The sequence below is a fragment of the Nothobranchius furzeri genome, chromosome 15, assembly GCF_043380555.1.
Source record: "Nothobranchius furzeri strain GRZ-AD chromosome 15, NfurGRZ-RIMD1, whole genome shotgun sequence".
In the NCBI taxonomy this organism is placed as follows: Eukaryota; Metazoa; Chordata; class Actinopteri; order Cyprinodontiformes; family Nothobranchiidae; genus Nothobranchius; species Nothobranchius furzeri.
This window is the reverse complement of record NC_091755.1, coordinates 38,040,205-38,055,204: the sequence shown is the minus strand read 5'-3', so window position 1 is coordinate 38,055,204 and position 15,000 is coordinate 38,040,205. Positions and strand designations below refer to the sequence as shown.

Sequence of the window (15,000 nt, the reverse complement as noted above, 5' to 3'; positions counted from 1 at the left end):
ACCGTACATGCGCTGTGTGCCGGAGACCCGCATGTGGCTGCTGCGCCGCGGCTTGTATTCGAGTGCGGCGTGTGTAGAAAACCTTTTTTTTTTGTTGGTGCTGCTTTTATTGAGGTGCGCTCTATAGTCCGGAAATTATGGTAATCTTATTAAAATGTTCTTGTAATTTTTTTTTTAACTTTGCATGATTTTACAAAACCATTGAGAATTGTCGATTTGTCTAAAAGGTGTGTTTGTTTGTGTTGTTTTTTTTTAGATTTACTCCTTATAATAGATGCTGACATCCTCCAGATCTTTAAACAGTTCAGCTGCATTTTCATTAAGGGTCGTGGAGAAACGGTTTTCTGGGTACACCATAAGTTTCTAACTGGTGATTTTTAACACTTTTGAATACCAATTAGAGGCTAAATAGAAACCATTAAAATAATGTTGCATGACCAGCATGTCTTAGCTGTGCTCATACGTGTCATATTCAGTCGTGTCATCTGTAAACACAGTATTTCTAAAATTCATAAACCTACTTTACAACAAGTAAAGTGTAATTATTTGTATTTATGGCTCATGGATTTATTCAACTCCTGCTTTATTTCACATACCAAGTACAGTACAGAGGTTGTAGGGAAAGAAATTGGCAGCACTTCATGAAAACACAAATCTTTTGAGTTTAATTTAAAGTAACAATAAACAGTTTTTAAACTTTGACACAGTGGCTAGTGCTGAGTTCTGGGTTCAAATCCCAACCTCGAGTCTTTCTGCTGGGAGTTTGCGTGTTCTCCCTGTGCGTGCGTGGGTTCTCTCCGAGTACTCCGGCCTCCTACCACGGTTCAAAAACATTGACTGTCAGGTTGTTTGGTTTCTGAAAACTATCCTTAGGTGTGTGTGTGAGTGCGTGTGCATGGTTGTTGGTCATGTGTGTCTCTGTGTTGCCCTGCAGTGGACTGGCAATCTGTCCAGGGTGTACTTCGCCTGCATGCCCAGAGACCGCTGGAGATAGATAAGAAGATGGATGGATGGATGGATGGATGGATGGATGGGTGGATATTTATACAGTCACACACAAAACAAGTTTTAAAACTCTTTCTAGGTTGCAGTTCCTTTCCAAAGAACCAAGCCCACACCAAATCAGAAAAAAAAGGACTTCATGTTGACATAAGGGGGATTAAAACATAGCGGTATAACTGCATGATCAGCATCTACTGGTGCAGCCATTACATCTAACAAGGTGCAATATCAATGCTTCGAGCAGCGCACCTCCCCATAAACTGCAATATGGCCGCCCAGCATGACCTTGGCACAGAGTGGCATGGTGCCTTCTGTGCTGCAGAGTCCCCGTCAAGGCTCGGGTTTGGAAAGCATCCAGGAGTTGAAACAAAGAGAATACAAGTCGACAAGGAGGAAACAAAAGTCAGGAGGGAGAGTAAAAAAAAAAAAAAAACACACCAAATGAGCTGAGCCTTGTGTGGTGGACAGGGAAGTAAAAGAGGAAAAGCTGAGAGTGGAAAAAAGAGGAGGTCAGCAGGGAGGGAATGACTGTCACTTTGCTGTGTGTGGCTGCTAGTGCTATGTAAACAATCAATATGCTATTACTGGCCATGCAAGCACGCGAAAAAACAACAGTTGTACTCACTCAGTGAGCGGTAAAGCACCACATAATAGCAACCTTTTAAGAGGTGCTGTGCACCCTCCCCTTCCTTACCCCCGACACCCATCAGGGCACCGCAGCTCCCCTGTGGGATGCCGACATTGTAATCTAGATTCAGTGGACATTAATTGTTCTGGATGTAAAGTAAGTGTGTCACTGCACCGCCCGAGGGCTCAGAATACATGCATCTTTTAGCACTGCTTGAGCATGCAGGGAATAGAAGGGTGGGGGGGACATAGTGGCTAAATATATCCATGTCATCTACTGGAGTAGACTTAGAGAGGGTTACGTAAGCAACACAACGGCCTGAGAGAGAACAGCAAGGAGAAAGAGGGAGAGGAAAACTACTCGGGACCTAATGAAAAGGGAGCAGAGATGGGAGAGAACAGAACATGGAATGAGAGAGCGGAGAAGAAAAACTGGATTTAGCTCCATTCATAATAATAATAATAATAATAATAATAATAATAATAATAGCCTTTATTGTCATTGTACAGGATACAACGAAATTGGAGTGCCACTCCCTTGGTGCATAATACAATGACACTTATAAATATAAAAGGTACCCTAAAACAAAACAATAGTAAGTACAATTTATACCGAATAGCACAATATATACAGAATAGCAGCTAAAATATTATGTATAAAATGGCATTAGAATAGCAGCATAATAGTTGACGGTGACCTTGACAAGTCGCTAAGCAGTTTTAATTGTTTTATGCTTATTTACTATAGAGATCGCCCTGGGAAAAAAGCTATCCCTGAATCAGCTTGACCTGGTTTTATGTGACCTGTACCGTCGACCTGATGGTAATAGTTGAAAGACTTGATTGCTGGGGTGAGACTGGTCCTTGATTCAGTCCCCTAAGCTAAGACAGGTGACAGGTGAGGCCAGTGTGGTGACAGGGCAGCAGTGCTATGCCACAGATGGACACACTAAAAGCTTGGGAGACCTCCTCTTTCTAGCCTTGAGGCTGACATAGAGCCCTTCCCATGGTGGAATAAGCACAGGAAGACAGTCTAATCCATGCATGAAACCCATTTGACTGAGCTGCCTACTGGCAGTCAGAGCCTTGATTCATCAGCATCACAGAAAAATCAACCACTTCAAAGGCACACGCCACCAATGTCTGCAGGCTCAGAGACACGAGCAAGGCAAGGCTCTTTGTCTCTTATATACACAAAGGGGCTAACTCTATAATGGATCCGTACCATACATGTTTGATCGTCTGTGAACCTGATTCTTAAGGCTTTTACACACCGGAGGGAACCCAGGGTAGTCGTATTCTGTATTTATCGTCCTCTTTGCATCTTCTGCCTTTTATCATGTCATGTATCTCCAGTTGGTGACACGTCTTCCTTCTTCAGGAAGCCGTTCGCTCTTTCATTCTGCCATACAGACCACGTTGAGGGAATAGGAAGCCTGATTGGACATGCATGTGCACCCTGCTGCCCTTATTCCCCCCGTTCCCACCCAGTGCTCCCATTCCACGCTCCCTGTGTAATCCTTTTACCAGCAGTGCTGCTGCATGCGTGCTGTTGTCACACTGTCAATAGAGGGTAATTCCCAGCAAACAACCAGGCTTAGTCCACACATATATCTGCCCCTCCAAAAACTTGCATCCACACCACCTCGTTTTAAAAAAAAAACTCTGTCCACACGTACCCGGATAAATACGTTGTTAAGGACATGCCAGACCTGTAGGCGGCAGTACTTCCTCCGTTCTTAACCTCGTCCTTCGTCTGTGGTCTTCCGCAAGGAGCAGTAATTCCGCTTGCAAAAACAAACAAGCAGAAAGCGCTTGGACAATTGATAAAGCGAGCGCAGCTCTGAAGGCTTCCATGATGTTGGCTAGTGTAAACACAGGTCGCACACGTGATGTCAGCATTTTTTGTCCTGGAAAGTGACGTTGCGGACCTTAAAACTCCGGTTTTGTCCGTCCACACGCAGACACCCAAAACGGAGAAAACGCAGATCTTCACTTTGGCCGGAGTTTTTAAAAAGATCCGTTTTCGTGTGAAAAAACTCCGTTTTCGTGTGGATGACAGGCCAAAACGTAGAAAAATATCTACGTTTTGGCAGATCCCCGGCTACGTGTGGACAGGGCCCCAGTCAACTTGAACGCTGCTCTCCCACTACCGGCACTTTCTTTGGCTATATTCTCTTCCTTGTCAGCTCAGGGGATCAGATTATTGGTCTTGTTGTTTCCTAAGACATTCCCTAGTATTTGACTAGAACTATAATGTAGATAGAGACAAGAAAGATGGTCTAACATAAAAGAAAGACAAGAATGGGACTTATCCCAAAGAGGAAAGAAAGGCTGCCTTTTGGGAACAAGCGGCTGCAAGCTAGCAACAGAAGGAAATGGCCTTCCGACGAGAACAGCCCGGGGTGTCTGTCACTGTGGTCTTGACGTATTCAGCTGAAGTAATTGTGGGGAAAGATGTGCTGATGCAGCCATGGCTAAACTCAATATATAGCAGAGAGCATTACACCAGCCCAGCTGCCTTCAGGCTGTGCTGGGCTGGCATGTCATGGACACTACAACCGAGTCCAATCCAATTCTCCAAGACAATTCAGCACTAATATTTAACCATCACATCTATCATTAAAACACAGAACATCAGCATTTTCTTTCTATTTTTTTTTTTACAACAAACCCTTCTCCCTCTTACAGCTCTGGTGAACCTCTTCCACACTACCCAGCGGCTGGTGTACTCTCGCCACACCATATTTAGCCTCTGAAGCGAAATAAACTTTGACAGAATTTAGAAGCTTCCGGCTAATTCCATTGTCTCTGGACTGCGCTCAGACTAATTTGAGCATGTCACGTTTAATTGTGAGCAGCATTTAATGGGCTTGATGAAACACCACCGGTCACTTGTTCTCACGCAAACTACATCCTAAAGTCTTTATGGGGTCTTAAATGTCTTGTTGTGAGCTGAGAGATATGGGACAGAAGGAGAGAGGGCTTTTAGTGAGCGAGGGGATGAAAACACTGGCAGGAGCTGGTGAGATAAGGGCATTCGTACTGTATGCACATTTATATGGAGGGTGTCATGACGTAAGCAGCCCTACAGTCAGCAGGTACCAACTGGGGGGTAATACTGATTTCATCATGCTTAAAGATGTGATTATAAAATGATCATTTTTAATTTGAATGCAAATTTTAATGACCAGTAAATTATGCACTTCCAGAAAGATTTTATTAATAATAAAAAAAAAACATTTCAGCAAAAAAGGAAAAAAATATACACATTGCTGCCCTGAAACCACAGCTTTCAGATGAAAAGCGGGGTTTTATTATATTTTAAGTAATATGAACAGCTGTCTTATGGGCTCGACACACGGGAGGCGACAAACGACCGCGATCAGCAAAATGTGTTGCTTTTATTACCTGACACACGGGAGGTGATCCGCGGCAATGGCCAGCAACAAAGTCGTCTACGCGTTCTGTTCCATGGCGAAATTGAAACTTCCATTGTTTTGATTGGCTGTGTCAGGTTGGAGGGAATTAAGGTTATTTAAGCGGTTCAGAGTTAAAAAGCGGTAGATATGATGTTTCACAAGGTGCTGCTAGAGTTATGTGAAATCTTACTTCTGATTTTACTTTATAAAACATAATAATAATCAACTTCTCCTCCATGTTTGCTCGGAGGTGTACGGAGCATCCTGCCAGCTCATTGGTCAGTGAATTAAACCTCCGTGGATTGGTCCTCATCTGAACGACAGCTATGAAAAGTTGAAAATGTTTCAACTTTCTGGGATCGCGTCGCTGGGTCGCCTGTGCACGACACGTGCACGAGTGCAAAATTTCACACGCACGCTTTTCGCGTTTCGCTTGGTAGGAGGGAGACCCGCGATTATCGCTTTGTCGCGCATGTCTCATTGAAAATGAATGGAGGAGAGGCGATGTCGCCTCCTGTGTGTCGAGCCCATAAATTGAGACGTAACAATAGGAATGTTTGAGTGTGTCATTCCTCTGCTTAGATGAAAAACAAATGCAGAAAAATGAATACATAGAGTATAAGGTTGCTGTTTTTTTACCAGAGAAAACTGATCGAACCTCCAACCCTAAAAACTGCTCTGGTGAACCTCCAGGGCAACTAGGCTGATGCAATAGTGACGTTTGAACTAGAATGGATCAGAGTTGAACTAAACTTAATGTTTAATAAATACATTTTAATGGCTTTAAATAAAATCACAGCTTTAAAATCTATAGGGATGCATGTGCGCCTAAAGTAAGTGGCAGCAGATTTTTAAAAAGACATTAAAGACTTGTGCTATTTGGAGAAAAGGTCTGCGGGCACCTGGTCTGCCTGGAGCACCATGGTTGGTGACCCCTGGTCCAAAGCCAGTATTTTACTGGGCTGTCACTATATACGTGATCCCTGCAGAGTGACAGGTTTTTAATCAGTAGAAATTATACTGAATTCACATTTATGACAAGTTTTGCAAGACATTTAATGGGATACTAAACAGTTTTGCTTGCTTTTAGCAAAAACTATCTCCTTGCTGTGCGTTTGTCTTTTTAACACCTAAAATCTAACAGCTGAAACGTCTCCCAGCGTTCCTAAGTGTCTAGAGCAGTGATTCATCACTAGATTAAACAAATCAGCTGAGTTCGTTGTCTAGAACATGCATGTTACGGCTACCAGCCTGGCCATTGGGATGCAGGAGCCAGGATCAACCAGCCCCGGTGATCAGCCTGACACCGCCTCTCCTCCTCCTCTCTTCCAGGCTGCTGAGGAGAACAGCTGATCTGAATCCTGCTGACGACCCACACCTGGATAAAAAGGCTGTGCCTTCAGCAGTCTGGGAGACAGCAGTGCAGGGGTTCTGCTGTCCTCCAGGCCTTGTTTTGGTTTTAACCCCTTCGTTTTGATGAGTTTTAACTGTAAAAGTTATAACTGAGTGATCCACATGGATCTTTTGTGCATGTCACCTAGTGTTGACTGTGTTTTAAGTAGGGATGGGTACCGAATTCGGTACTTTTTAAAGTACCGACCGAAATCCACAGTACCGACCGAGCACCGATTCACGTCATTTCAAACGGTGCCTCGTTTCGGTACCCGTCCTTCATAACGAGAACTTGCCAAGACAGCTGCGCATGCGCAAGAGCGTTTTGTCGTCGCTCGCTGCGAGCCAGTTGTAAACAGAGCAGCATGGTAGAAAGAACGCACGCTAAAGCTTGGGTCCACTTCACTAAATGTGATGGGTAACTGGGTGATGATGAAACCAGCGACAACGATCTAAGTGAGACATCCTCATCTTAATCTGCTCCGGTAGGTAAATATAATTAGCTTGATATGTTAGCTTCCATTTCGCTAATGGTGCGTTCGCTTTCTCCTCGGAACTCCGAATTCCCGACTAGAAGAACATGAACGCGCTCTAAAGTTTGGCTTCACTTTACTAAATGCGACGGGTGATTGGGTGAAGATGAAACCAGTGACAACGATCTAAGTGTGAGGCATCATCGTTTTAATCTGCTCCAGCAGCTAAATAAGCTGTTTAAGATAACGTTAACTTGGTATGTTAGCTTCCATTGCCACCATTGTTATCATCTAATGGTGCGTTCGCTTTCTCCTCGGAAATTCTAACTTCCCAGTAGGAAAAATCAAATGAAAAAAGACGGCAAAAGGAATGAAGATACACAGTAAATTTAGTTCACAGTAAAGATGTTTGCTTCAGTTTAATTATCAGCTTATAAAACTACAGGGACGATGTTAAAATACAAACAGTTGTATGTTATTTATCGTGATATTTATCAAATATGGTTATATATTGAGAAAAAAATATATTTAATTAGAAAAGAGAATTAAAATAATAAACACTCAAAAGTATCGGAAATTGGTACCGTTAAGTACCGGTATCAATTTGTAGGTACCGGGAATTAGTACCGGATCGATTCAAATGTCAAAGGTACCCATCCCTAGTTTTAAGGTTAACTTGGATTTAGTTTTTAGACTTTTATCAACTTCGTTGTGTTTTTAAAACACCTTCAGTTTGGTAAAACTTTTAATAAAGTTTTAACCAGGTGTTTTATATAGTTGATAATTTGTCTTTTAACTGTTAACCTTATTTTAATAATGCTCGCTATCTGTTTGCTCTTGTTTTTAGAACCGTTTACAACAATGCAGGAAACATGCCGAAGCAAGACAGCTCAATTTGTTTTAAGTCCCAGAAGAGCATACCAGCAACTGAAGTGCTATATTCTAGCCACAGGGGGCGATAGGAGCTGGATGGACTTTCTTTAACACTGTACAGGGTCATTTTAGCACATACTGGCTCAAGAAAATAATTAAAAAATATGAAAATATTGCACATTGTCCTTTTGAGGCCAGAGCACATGACATACTTGTAAAACAAACTAATAGTCATGTTTATTTTCTTGTCACATTTTGTCACAAAAAAAACTAATCTCAATTTTTCACAACAGACCCTGATTTCATTCTCAATTTGACCAGAAATCAAATAAATTGCTTGAATCAAGTAAAAAAATCGGTTATTTACTTTCAGTTTATGTGAAAAATAATAGCTTTGTGACTGCTAGCGTGTTTTATTAAACACCAGTCACATGGTTTAAGTGTGTCAAACCCCACAGAGAACTGCTGTTTTCAGCAGAATTTATAAACCCTGTTAGAAATGTCACTTTAAAACACTGTCGTCCTTTTTATTATCAACACTGGTGCTTATGGTTCCTGGACATGTGTAACCCTGGTCTGTAGTGTAACACATAATCATGCAGTAGTAACAAGTGATGGCTGCTGTTTAAAACAGTGTTTATAAAGCTGGTCAAATTCACACATTTGTTTGCACGAATACTGAGACTAACCCTGTGATCTGTAGAAACGTGATCAGATCGAGACATGGTCTCAGCTGATACTTGGGGATAAAACAGTGGGAGACTTCCAGTTTCAAGACGATTTGGAAACTCCCTCGTGAATATCGATCGCGATCTCTCAGTAACACTGGCAGCCCAGTGAGATACTGACTTAAGGGTTTTGTTTGATACTGGCTGACTTTCTATCCCTGTAGAAAGCGATGATATCAGCAATAATCTTACATACATCTGCATGGGAGTGGCTGGGAGAAAAAAAATGACACTTAAGCCCTCTTCAGACAGGCCATGAAAAACGGGAATGTTCCGGACTCTGTCCGTAAGACCTTTGTGTCTGAATACAAACATCCGGATAACGTCTTCCGTAATTTAACCGGACGAAGCCCCTAGTAACAGGTCCGGACTTGTTACGGACAAGGTGGCTGCTTCAGACTGGTGAGGTTGAGTTCCGGACAGGGAGGAGGGGACCGGGGGACGCTGTGCGCACCTAGATAGCCCGTTGCTGTAGCATGCGGCGAACCACGGCAGCTCGCCTCCTACGGTACCATCTAGACGCGCGACGAAGCGCTTCACACCGCTTCAGTGATTCCCTTAACCATTGAGCTTCATCACCCAGGTCTCTTATGCATCTTCGTGTGCGCAGAATTATGCTTAGCATAAGTCCGATCCCCCCCACCCCCACCCCCCAGACATCTGGAACTTTTCCCTGCTGTGTGAAGGCAGCCGAAAGGACAAGTTCCGGTACAAAAGTGGTGTGTCTGAAAACACAGTTCCGGTTAAAAACCGGATTGAATTGTCCGAACATATTCCAGAATGTCTATCTAAAAAGGGCTCAAGTTTCCGCCTTGCCTGAGGCTACAGACCAGTGTCTTTATTCCTCGTAACTGCGAGGCCGGGGAGCTTCGTCACTTCACAGTAAACTCATACAGGAGCCACGACCAAAGTCGACCGAGGGAATGCCTTTCATATAATCATGCAACTCCCAGCTTCATTTGATGTTGTGCCCTCTGCTGTTAGCAGGAGCTTACATCTCTTCAATATTAATGGCCCATGGTGGGAGGCGCCGTGGCACTTAATAGAAACATTAATTATTCAAAAGGCCTATCTTGTGGTAGGCACATCTACTAATGTGCTAGTATGTATACAAATCAGCTCATGATGAGGGCTTTGGAGCACACAATCAAAACTAAATTTATTAATAAATTCAGCCTGCCAGGGGGGACGTCTGCTCCTTAAAGAAACTGTAATCAGTGAGAGACATGGGGGGGGGGACTTCACAGAAAAGGAGCAGAACATGGGTGTGTCTGTTTGAGGTACATGCTCATGCAGAGATGGTTTGCACCCTACAGCTACAAACAAATCTGACTTCAAATAGCTCAAAGCTGCTCGTTTTCGTACTTTCGTGGCTGCACACTTCTATTCTCATCCTCTAAACCTAAAAGAAAGACTGACACTGCAACACTGACTCATGGATTTGTTTCAGGCTTACTCTGTAAATATTTTCTATCAATTTTACCAAAACAGCTTTGAAATAAAATAGTTACTTGTCCCCTTATCTTATCTCCCAAGGTGACTTTTTACCACCCCTGCAAAGGCGAAGTCATCCTCACTGCCATGCCCATTACACTGTTTGACAACCAAACATGTTTGACCCATAATACAATTTCTTATGGTAAATAAGATGAAGTATCCATTTTACCGAGCTAAATCAACGATTTACACATCACTGCCGACCACTGATGAGCTCTGGTCTGAGCTCAGGTCTGTACACTCTTGTCACCACGTGTTACTGAAACCTGATATTCTGTAGCGATCTGCAATGGATTCATGGAGAAATGTTTCTTGGAAATATCCTACGGTAATGTCTTTGTCGGTGAGACTCAAATACAATCAATGGACTGCAGGACAAAGCATAAATTCAAAAATTCAGGACAGGGCCTAACAGCTCCTCTGTCTCCTGCTTACTGAAAGCATCAGGATAACTGTCCTGTCACCTATCCAGTTTGGACTACTGAATGTCAGGTCAATCATAAATAAGACCTTCATACTGAAATTGAGTCTTTTGTTCAACCGAGAACTGGGTACTGAATTTTAGACCGATCTCTTGGGAGAAGTATAGATGTTATACTTCCGGGACCGGGCTTTCTCAGTACTAGCACCGTCACTCTGGAACCAGTTGCCACCCTCAGTTAGGCTGTCCCCTTCTCTGCCAGTCTTTAAGAATCACCTAAAAACACACCTCCTCCGCTTGGCGTTTCCAGAACATGTTTGATTTTGGCCTTCTTTTACGTTGAATCCAATCCACAGTTTTCATTGGTACACTCAATCCAAATGTGCTTCACACATTTGTCCTTCACCAGAATGTTTCATCTATCTTGTAATTTCCATTTTGTATTTTGTAATTTGTATTTTGTAATTTGAATTTCTTTTATTGTTGTTTTATTCAATATATTTACATACAACTGTACAATGTTCAGCGCTTTGGGCTTCCTGACAGGGTTGCGGAAGGCGCTTTATAAATAAAGCTTTGATTGATTGATTGATTGATTGATTGATTGGTTAATTTCCAGCATGCTGCCTGTGGTTGGCAAACCAGTGTCTGTCACCAGCCCCCCAGGTACAACCTGGAGTCAAGGAGTGGGCGAGTGTTTTCAGTAGCGGGTCCTCGACTGTAGAGTGCCTAGCTGTTGGATGTCGGAGAAGTCCCTTCTCTTTTGCTTTTTAAACCGAGACTTAAGACACACTTTTCTCTGGCTTTCAACTACCAACTGTCATTAAACTGTGTTGCTTCGATGGGAATACACTTAAAGGTCCTAGTGCAATCAACCAATAGTGTAAACAAAGAGTGTTGAGGAGAGAAAATGGGTGTTTTTGAGTCTGTGCCATAAATTGACAAACTGATGAAGCTAACCCACCTCGTCCATTAAGAAGTATCGATACACACCGCTACGAGGAGGAGAAAAGTGCGTAGAAAATAGAAAAGGAAACAACATAAATGTTCCTAATCTGGATTAATCTGGGCATGGTATAGCAAATCTGTTAATTGTAATATCAACCACAGTTTTCATTGGACTGGAGTTAGATGTGAGCGTCTGGTGAAAGGAGTGATAAGCTAATCGAATCAATGTGGCTCCAGAGAGGTCCGATGGGTTAACCACAAAGCACTGGTGTGTTACCACGCCTAATTAAATACTAAATCCCTATTGGCTTAAATCCTCAGTGACAGCAAACACACCAAGGTGGATGGGATTGTGGCTTAAGTAAACTAAGGTCCAATTACGGAGCAGTTGAGCACTTCCAGGTCATGATCCAGGTGCTGTTTAAGTGCAGGATATCTGACTGCTAGGATTCTTACCACTCATATGCCGTTACGGCTGTTTTATAATAATAAAAATGTCAGATAAAGGAATTAAAATGTTAGTGGTTTCATTTGATATGGGGAATTATATGAAAACAGCTCAGAAACATTTATAAAAAACACACCAAAGTGTTCAAAACAGGGGAGCTGGAGGTGAGTAAAGTTTCTTTTTTGTAAGTGGAAAATCTAATAAATATATTACACATTAATGTTTCACTGCAGCGCGTGTCGTCGCCAGCGTGCTAAAGTGTGTTGTTATCAAGACACGTCATTCGTGACTCTATTTTAACTTGAGTCAAAAAGTTATTAAAACTCACTTTTGGAAATTCTAAATTTACGATTATTCAACTATTTCATTTGTGAAAATCTTTGTTTGTAATTTCCTGGTGTAAAAAGTTACTTTTAAAGCTCCAACATAACCTTGTGTGCAGACAGAAAGTACTTAACTCGACGTGCAAGCATCTGTGCTGACTGCACAGTTGTCAGGACGACAGTCTTTTAAAGCGGACTTTCTGTGTGTGTGTGTGTGTGTGTGTGTGTGTGTGTGTGTGTGTGTGTGTGTGCGCTTTTGCCCTAGCACAAATCCTGAAGGTGAAGTCAACCATGAGCACAACACATTCAGCCAAAGACAATTATATGCATATTTTTCTTGCAATTAAGTAAAACAGACAGCAAACATTTAAAGATCTTGCAGGAGTAGGTATGGCAAGCACCTTAGGGAGCCTACTCCCAGCTTTAGTCCGTGAGGCAGACACTTTGTCTACTTTTAAGAATAGGCTTAAAACATTTTTATTTGATAGGGCCTATGGTTAAAACCTGATGTTAGCCTAGATCTGGACAAGTGGGGGAGTAGAGGGAGGTGGAGAGTACAGTCGGTAAAGACGGCTCTCCCTTGCCCTGCCTCCAACATGCCTCCATCTAAATAGGATAGATTATCCAGAGTTATCTCTGTAGTTATGCTGCTATAGGCTTAGACTGCTGGAGGATACACTGACCACTTCTCACACTCTACTGCTTTCTTCTACAGTCTGCTCTTTAACTGTATTATTTTGTCCAATTTCAGCTGTCAACTTTATTTTCTCTCTAAGTGTTTTTCTCCCCAGAAGAAGCTACAATGATGTTCTGCTGAGCTGTGGTGGCCTCATGGAGGGGGCCATTGACTAGCACACTGCTGCTAACACTAAAACATTCTCCCTCTCCTGATAATAACTTTTTGGTTTCCTTGATTTTTGATGTGCTACTACTAGTTTATCCGTTTAATTATAGATCCACTAGGATAAATACAATAAAGTTTATCTTTCACCAAATAGAATATTTACTAAGACATCACAATATAACTGTAGACACATTACTTGTGTGTGTGTGTGTGTGTGTGTGTGTGTGTGTGTGTGTGTGTGTGTGTGTGTGTGTGTCTGCTGTGTCTTCTCGATCCCCAGTGAATCGTGGAGGATGGCTGCTTATACTGAGCCAGGATTCTCTGGAGGTTTCTTCCTGTTAAAAGGGAGTTTTCCTCTCCACTGTCGCTTTATGCTTGCTTGGTATGAGGATTGCTGTATAGTCACTGACACTAGTCAGTGACTTGATGCAATTTGCTGGGTTCCTTATATAGGAAACATTATTTCTGATTGGCTTAATGAACTGACCTGAATTGGAATGTTTATTATGTGAAGTGCCTTGAGACGACTCTTGTCGTGATTTGGCGCTTTATAAATAAACTTGAATTGAATTGAATTACTGAGGCTTTATTCTTATTCTCAAAGGATCCAGACACAACTGGGGAAGTATAAAAGTAGCTGCTTCTCTAACAAAGTATCTCAGAATGTAAATCAGACATTTTAGAGGTCAGTGTGTGTGTCTACGTGTCTCTCCAGAATTATGAGATCCTCTTAGGCGTTCAACTTCTGTTCTGTTTAAGGCAGCAGAATCAAGTGTTTTGGGCACTTTGATGGTGATGATGTGCTTTAGAGAATATAAAGCAGATCTTAAAATCACAATGTCCCAAACCGCGAGAGCTCTAGTAACTCCCAAATTCCACTGCCTCCGCTCCGCTCTGACACGAACGCCGGAGCAAAATCGGTCCCGTTGTAGTCAATCAGAGCTATTCCACTACTGCGGCCGTGCTCCGGCAGTGCGGCGCCGTGCGCCGCCCTCTGTTCCGGCGTCTGGCAAAAATAGAATCGATCCTATTTTCGCCGGACGCCGCAGCACCTCCGCAGTAAATGGACAGAAATCACAACGGCCCAACAGGAAAAGGAGCAAGCACAATTTCCGTTTTTCACAATAAATCGATAAACAAAAGGCATTTTTTGTTTCATATGCACAGGTTTAACAACTTTTAACAACTATCAATGGCGGCTAAAGTTTAAATGCACAAAAATAAGCCATAAATACAGTTTCTACTACCAAAGTAGTCACACTTTGTTGATCCAAACACTGCTGATCTCTCAACACAAGTGATGGGCAGATTAAACAGTTCATGCCGATGCTTCTCCCACACAACGGGTGTTTGGATCTAACTTCCGCGTTTATTGCTCGGACTGTATCGCAAGATCTCGAAAATCCCGCGCATGCTTGTTTGCCCACCTCAGGTCTCCGCACCGGAGCGGAGCCGTTGTAGAGCGGGTACCAGTAAAAATTGAGTTCGGAAGCGAGCGGCTGCAGAAGGCGGGGGCGGACCGGAGCGGAGCGGAGGTAGTGGAATTTGGGGGTAAGTCGTGTCGTAGAGAGCTGGCTTACAGCCTCAAAACCTGCAGTAGTGGCTGGTTATCACTTCCTGAATGGACCTGGATCTGTGTGGGCAGGTGGGATTGACACAGAGCTGATTATGAGCACAGACCTCAGTAATGCGTGGGTTGGTACACTTCACGCTCTTGCTGGACAGGTTCAGCCAGCGAGTGGTGTAAGGGTTGATGAGAGGGCAGTGGTGCCGCAGGGTACACCTCCCCTCTCCGCTGCACCAGCCACACTGGAACTTCCTGTCTGCCTTCAGACACATGCCACAGCTGTCCCGCTGGGCTGCGCACTTGTACAGGTGCACTGTGGGATAAAAGGTGAACACAGAGCAAATGAGTGGCTTTACATACGGATTTTTGACAGCAAGTCTGCTGTGAGTGAAATAATATTTATGGTTCTTTAATACAAGATACTCTTTCCATAAA

At 42.9% G+C, this 15,000-nt stretch overlaps 1 protein-coding gene across 2 annotated transcripts in view; it reads right to left on the bottom strand.

The window, feature by feature from the left end:
• The window catches only part of plxna2 (plexin A2), a 305,307-nt gene that overhangs the window by 77,549 nt on the left and 212,758 nt on the right, over nt 1–15,000 (bottom strand). For both annotated transcript variants that reach the window (XM_015967086.3, XM_070544789.1), the window contains exon 12: nt 14,679–14,878. In XM_015967086.3, coding sequence (XP_015822572.3) covers nt 14,679–14,878 — 200 coding nt within the window. The remainder of the gene's footprint in view (nt 1–14,678; nt 14,879–15,000) is intronic.